Here is a 6,000-nt window from a genome sequence, read left to right as displayed (position 1 = left end):
CAGACATCTCTTTCTTTTTTTCTTTTTTCATCTTTTTTGGGATTACAAGGCTATTTTACACGACCACGCTATCCACATAGCTAATGTTGAGTAAGTGCGTGATAATATTGCACCTGATTGTAAAATGAAGTTGGAAAGTGTTTTCTAAATCAAAGACATAGACCTATGTCAAAACCATTTCATGGCGATCAAACCATTCTACAAAACAGTTATTTCTAAAATTTCACAACATTATAAAATAATATCCGAAGTTATAAGCAAGCGACTTGAATAAAATAACAGCGTAGTTCTACGTCAACAATGTGGTCGTGTCTTGGACACAACCTCCTACAATTTTTTTCGTCTTTTTTGGGATTGCATCTAAAAAAAGATCGAACGAAGTCAACGGGGATCGATCCAAAGCCGGCTGGAATGCAAGACTATTTTACACGATTGAGTAAATGCGTGATAATTTTGCACCTGATTATAAAATGAAGTTGGAAAGTGTTTTCTAAGAGTAAAAATTAGAAGTGGGTTAGGCGTCGTGCACAAATTACGTAACGCTAAAAATCCGGATTTTGGACCCCCTCCCCCCCTACGTAACGTAATTTCCTATCTCTAATACACAGAAAGTAACGCAACCTCAATCCCCCTCCCCCCTTTTCGCGTTACATAATTTGTGCACGTCGCCTTATATCTTTGATATAACTGCAAGTAGGACTAACGTTGACTTAGCAATAAATAAGTAACAATCATATAAATCTTAGACATTTCATTTAACTTTGCAGTCTTGCCTCGGACACAACCATCCTCTGACTTTTTTTTCCAAATAAAACTAATCAACAAAACTTTTTTAAATATTTTCTGAATCATGTATATTTTAACATAAATATGATTTTAATACATCCGTTTAAATATCACAAATATTATTAGCATAACAAAAATACCAGTATGAGTTCTAATTCTATTGTACTCTATGTTCCTATCACTTAGCTATAGCGAGCTAACTGTTGTGTTAATCGATCAACCTCTAATCCTAGGGTGTCCAAATTATCCTGCAAAAAGGTAGAAAATGAAGTTTGCTTCATATATATATTCACTATGATGAATCGGAAGTTTTACTCTGAATTTATAAATTGGAAGGTAAATCGATTTATTCACTCGCTCGAAGAGCGTATTTTAAGAACCTGATTTTGTATAAAGGGTGTGTCACATCAAATTGCATCACGGAAAAAACGCTGTAGAAATTTAATTTTTAGGAATTATATCTTCAGCTTTCGCTTATAATCAGATAAGAGTGTATAGATCACGTTGGCCATGCTTCACTGTCAATTTTTCGTAAATTTGGAAAAATGTCGTCGAACGAAAAAGAGCGTCGTGAATTAATCCTGTGCACTCATTTCGAGAATCCGGAGTTGTCACATCGGGACATCGGTAAGATGCTGGGAATCGTCCAATCCACGGTCAGCAGAGTACTAAAACGATACTTCGAGAACCTAACCATCGACCGGAAGGTGAAGAACGGCAAAAATGGATGCTCCGTCAGTGAAAAAGATCACAAGCGCGTAGTTAAGCAGTTTAGACGTGATCCGAGAAGTTCGGTCCGGGATGTCGCCAATAGGCTGAATTTGTCAAGTTCATTCGTCCAGCGGACCAAGCAGCGGGAGGGCCTCCGTACATACAAGGTTCAGAAGGCTCCTAACCGCGACGAAAGGCAAAACATGGTGGGGAAGACGCGAGCCCGGAAGCTGTACACCGAAATTCTGACGAAGCCGCATTGCCTGGTAATGGACGACGAAACCTACGTCAAAGCGGACTTTCGTCAGCTGCCGGGCCTGTTGTTCTTCTCCGCAGAGGACAAATTCAGCGTTCCGGAGGAGATTCGCAAGCAGAAACTATCCAAGTTTGCCAAAAAGTACATGGTGTGGCAAGCGATCTGCTCTTGCGGAAAGCGAAGCGCCCCTTTCGTGATGACCGGCACGGTAAACGGGCAGGTTTACCTTAAGGAGTGCCTACAGAAGCGCTTACTACCACTATTGAAGCAGCACGAGGGCCCGACCATCTTCTGGCCGGATCTCGCTTCGTGCCACTATTCAAAGGATGTGTTGGAGTGGTACGAAGCCAACGGGGTCACCTTCGTGCCAAAGGAAATGAACCCGCCCAACGCGCCGGAGCTTCGCCCAATGGAGAAATATTGGGCGATTATGAAGCAGGCCCTCCGGAAGAACCCAAAAGTTGTCAAATCAGAGGCGGACTTCAAGAGAAAATGGATTTCTGTTAAAAAAAACTACAACCTGACGTTGTACAGAACCTTATGGACGGGGTAAAGAGGAAGGTGCGAGCATACGGGCTTGGGCTCGAAGTATGAATAAAAAGAAAATGCCAAAAGTTGTTTAATAGTTTTTATTTTACTGTCTAAAATTTTCAAAAGGATCGATCTACTGGGCGAATTTCTACAGCATTTTTTCCGTGATGCAATTTGATGTGACACACCCTTTATACTATTTCATAATCGCTATAATTTCACTTGTCGGCATACCTTGAGTGTAATATTTTTGAGTAGTGTATCTTCCAGTATAAACTGTAGCTTTTTATTCACTTCTAGAACTAAATCCAAACTTATCTCGGGAGTTTTCTGATTTCCGTTTACAGCATGTAATATTCCGTTGTATAGCTGAAATCATATAAAAAATACAATGTATATAAACGTAACAGTTTTTTGAAGAATATTTAAAAATTATAAATACTGTAAAAGGGAACCTGAAAATGATGTTTAGAAGCTTTTATTTCTAAACTTTTGACGTGGAACTACGTCAAACCGGTATTAAAAGGGGGCAGCATAGAAATCATAACCTAAAATTCAAAATGAAGTGATCCGCGCGATTCTCCAGCAGATGGGTATCGAAACATCGCTTGCCCAAGGAAACTATCCAACGTTATCAAATATTAACATATATGACAACAAACATTAAACAATACGTGAGATTTAGGGTGCCAATGTAAAAAGTCATCTCTAATTTCAAAAAGTTACCCCATAAAAAATGTTCACCACCTCGAAAAATCATCCTATGCCAAATATCAGATCAATCGGATTTAAGGGAGAGTGGCACAAAGCGGTCAAAGGTTGAGTTTTTTGAAAATCGAAAAATCACCCAAGGGGGAGTAAAGGAAATCGGAGTTTCCGAAAAAAAAAATTTGATGCCAAATGTCTTAAAATTGCATGAAACGTAGAGATCTAGTGTCATCTCGGGAATTTTTTTTGTCAAAAATCGACACTCTGGGACGGAATACGAGACGAAACGTATGGGTTTGGGTACCACTAAAAATAGTTATCTTGATTTTTCATTCGAAACTTGTTGGGAAATGTTGATTTGCACGATAATATACCCTATGCAAAATATTACCTCATTCGAACTTCATTTATTAGTGTCACAGACGTTAAAATTTGAGTTTTTTTTTTGAAAAACGAAAGATCTCCGGAAATCGGGGTTTTCAAAAATATTTGTTCATGCCAAATGTCTTAAAATTGAATTACTCGTCGAGATTTACTGTTATCCCGAAAAAAAAATTGTAAAAAAAAAATTTTCCTTGGCACTGACCAACCTTACCTTGGTCGTTTTTGACGTAGGACTACGTCTTTCATTTCTATACCGGGGTGTAAAAACAAAGTTTCGAGAACGAAAGCGTTACGCTGGAGACCGAGATTTTGAGCGTTAATAGCTCTTAAACAACTGAACGAAATGGTATGATAAACACTTCATTTGAAAGATAAAATGTCTACGCGTCAGATACTTGTTACTTTTTCATCCAAAAACTTGTTTCAATAGTCTTAAAATTGCTTTCAAAACAGGCTATTGAAATCACCAATCGGTATATAAGCGAGCGCCGCTCGTAAACCCACTCAGTTATGATTGAACAGCGATTGGAGCATGTTGTCACTGTTGTTGTGAAGCTAATTTCGTTTATCATGAGAACGCTGATGAACGGTGTCACCAAGACCCTGTTTGTGCACCTAAGGCCAAAAGGGAATCCACCAGGAGGAGAGTGATGCCACGGTTCCGCTTGAAACATCGGAGCAGCCGCCACACACACACACACACAAACACACATACACGCGCGGAATTCTCGTTGCTATCATCGTTGCTGAAAAATAATCTGCCAGTTCCCCTGGGAATTGAAAAATACATTCATGCGAAAGAGTTTATTTTAATGTTTTCTATCCATATAACACTGCAACCAAATACATTTGGTTTTGTTATTTTTCAATCAATCGCAATTAACAGGAAAGCTTCTGAATATTTTTTTTCCCCATCAGTGGAAATTTTCGTATCCAATATTGGATGCATAACATGAAAAACGGAAAATGTTTCACATCGCGAAAATCAAGTCATTTTCGAGCGATTATTTGCTTTCTACTCATATAATGCTGCGACCAAATACATTTCGTTTTGGATTTTTTCAATCAAGTGCGATCAACCTAAGACCACGTCTTTCGGCAATTTATTAGAGGTGCAATGAATCTTTAGGAATTCCCGCTCTACGCGCACTGGCAAACAATGTTTACTCAACAATTTCTCAAACGAGAAATGGGTGTTGTGAGAAAGGATTAGCGAACGCGAAAACGACAAACGGGAGAAAGATACGTTTGGAGGTTGAAGGAAATTGGCAGAAAACTTCTTCATTCTATCATTCAAATAATGTGATTCATACCACATCGTTTTGCCAGAAAGAGATTATTAATGTTCAAAGGAGGAATCGAGTCCTCCGAGGAAATTACCCAGCGCAAATTCGAGTCGACTATCGATTGCGGCATTCGTACACAAATAATTTTATAATGCAGTTTCACCAAAGTGATTTCTTCGGATATATTCACTACATCATGTCATGTATTTCATATTCTTCATTGAGAAATCCATATCCATGGCACCTATCGGTAACGAATTATTATCGAAACCACGATTTTCGCTAAATGCTCCTTTCAGTTCGGCCTGTAAAAAACTTTTCTGTACTCTAATCCATCAAATTTGGAGCCCTGAAAAGGGCTGTTGATTATATGCTAAGCTAATATAGCACGCTCTCCTCGGATACGATGGGCCAGCTGGATGTCCTTGGGCATGATGTGACGCGTTTTGCATGGATAGCACACAAATTGGTATCTTCGAATAAGCCTCCTGCAGCGTCATAGCCGCGGAACTTTGGAAGCGCAAGTCGGTTTTGAAGTCCTGAGCAATTCCATGATCCAAATGCTGGCTTCTCCACCTATCCTGCAAATGGTGCGCTTATCCGAGCTGACTTCGTGTGCCTTACCACCGAATGACTAACGAGCTGTCTGCGAAAGACTAACGAGCTCGAGTCCTCACGGTGCGAGAGTAGAGTAAGAAATGAACGAAAGCAAAGGAAGCGTCATTTTATAAACCATAACAGTATAGAATCTAAATCCCACCCTTATTATATTCGTGAGTATACAGTAAGCTTATATAATAAAGAGGGTGGGGTTTACATTCGATTCTTTTATGTTTTATAAAATAACACTTCCCTTGCTTTCGTTCATTTCTTACTCTACTCTCGCACCGTGAGGACTCGTTTCATCGGGACTAAGCAGACAGCTCGTTAGTCCTTCGGTGGTAAGGCACCACGAAAGCATACCAATTTGTGTGCTATCCATGCAAAACGCGTCACATCATGCCCAAGGACATCCAGCTGGCCCATCGTATCCGAGGAGAGCGTGCTATATTAGCTTAGCATATAATCAACAGCCCTTTTCAGGGCTCCAATTTTGATGGATTAGAGTTCAGAAAAGTTTTTTACAGGCCGAACTGAAAGGAGCATTTAGCGAAAATCGTGGTGTCGATGATAATTCGATAACGATAGGTGCCATGGATATGGATTGCATAATGAAGAATATGAAATACAAGAATACAAATACATGTAGTGAATATATCCCCATATCGAAGAAATCACTTTGATGAAACTGTTTACCGTTTGTCGTTTTTAAGTGTTGGGAAAGGGCATTATATTTGC

General features: G+C 39.4%; 1 protein-coding gene across 5 annotated transcripts in view; it reads right to left on the bottom strand.

Annotated features, from left to right (window-relative positions):
• Window positions 1–867: 867 nt before the first annotated feature.
• LOC129773074 (coiled-coil domain-containing protein 186) overlaps window positions 868–6,000 on the bottom strand; it is a 123,804-nt gene continuing 118,671 nt past the window's right edge. For 2 of the 5 annotated variants that reach the window (XM_055776876.1, XM_055776729.1), the window contains exons 9-10: window positions 2,519–2,653; window positions 868–1,034 (exon numbers count right to left, since the gene is read on the bottom strand). In XM_055776876.1, the coding sequence (XP_055632851.1) occupies window positions 969–1,034; window positions 2,519–2,653 (201 nt within the window). In that variant the 3' untranslated portion in view covers window positions 868–968. Of the gene's footprint in view, window positions 1,035–2,444; window positions 2,654–6,000 lie in introns of those variants that run through there. The other 3 variants (XM_055776657.1, XR_008742666.1, XM_055776824.1) reach the window with 3 other exon arrangements.

This window comes from Toxorhynchites rutilus, chromosome 1 (genome assembly GCF_029784135.1).
Source record: "Toxorhynchites rutilus septentrionalis strain SRP chromosome 1, ASM2978413v1, whole genome shotgun sequence".
In the NCBI taxonomy this organism is placed as follows: domain Eukaryota; kingdom Metazoa; phylum Arthropoda; class Insecta; order Diptera; family Culicidae; genus Toxorhynchites; species Toxorhynchites rutilus.
Note: the sequence above shows the minus strand (reverse complement) of the source record. Positions and strands in the feature narration are given on the sequence as shown.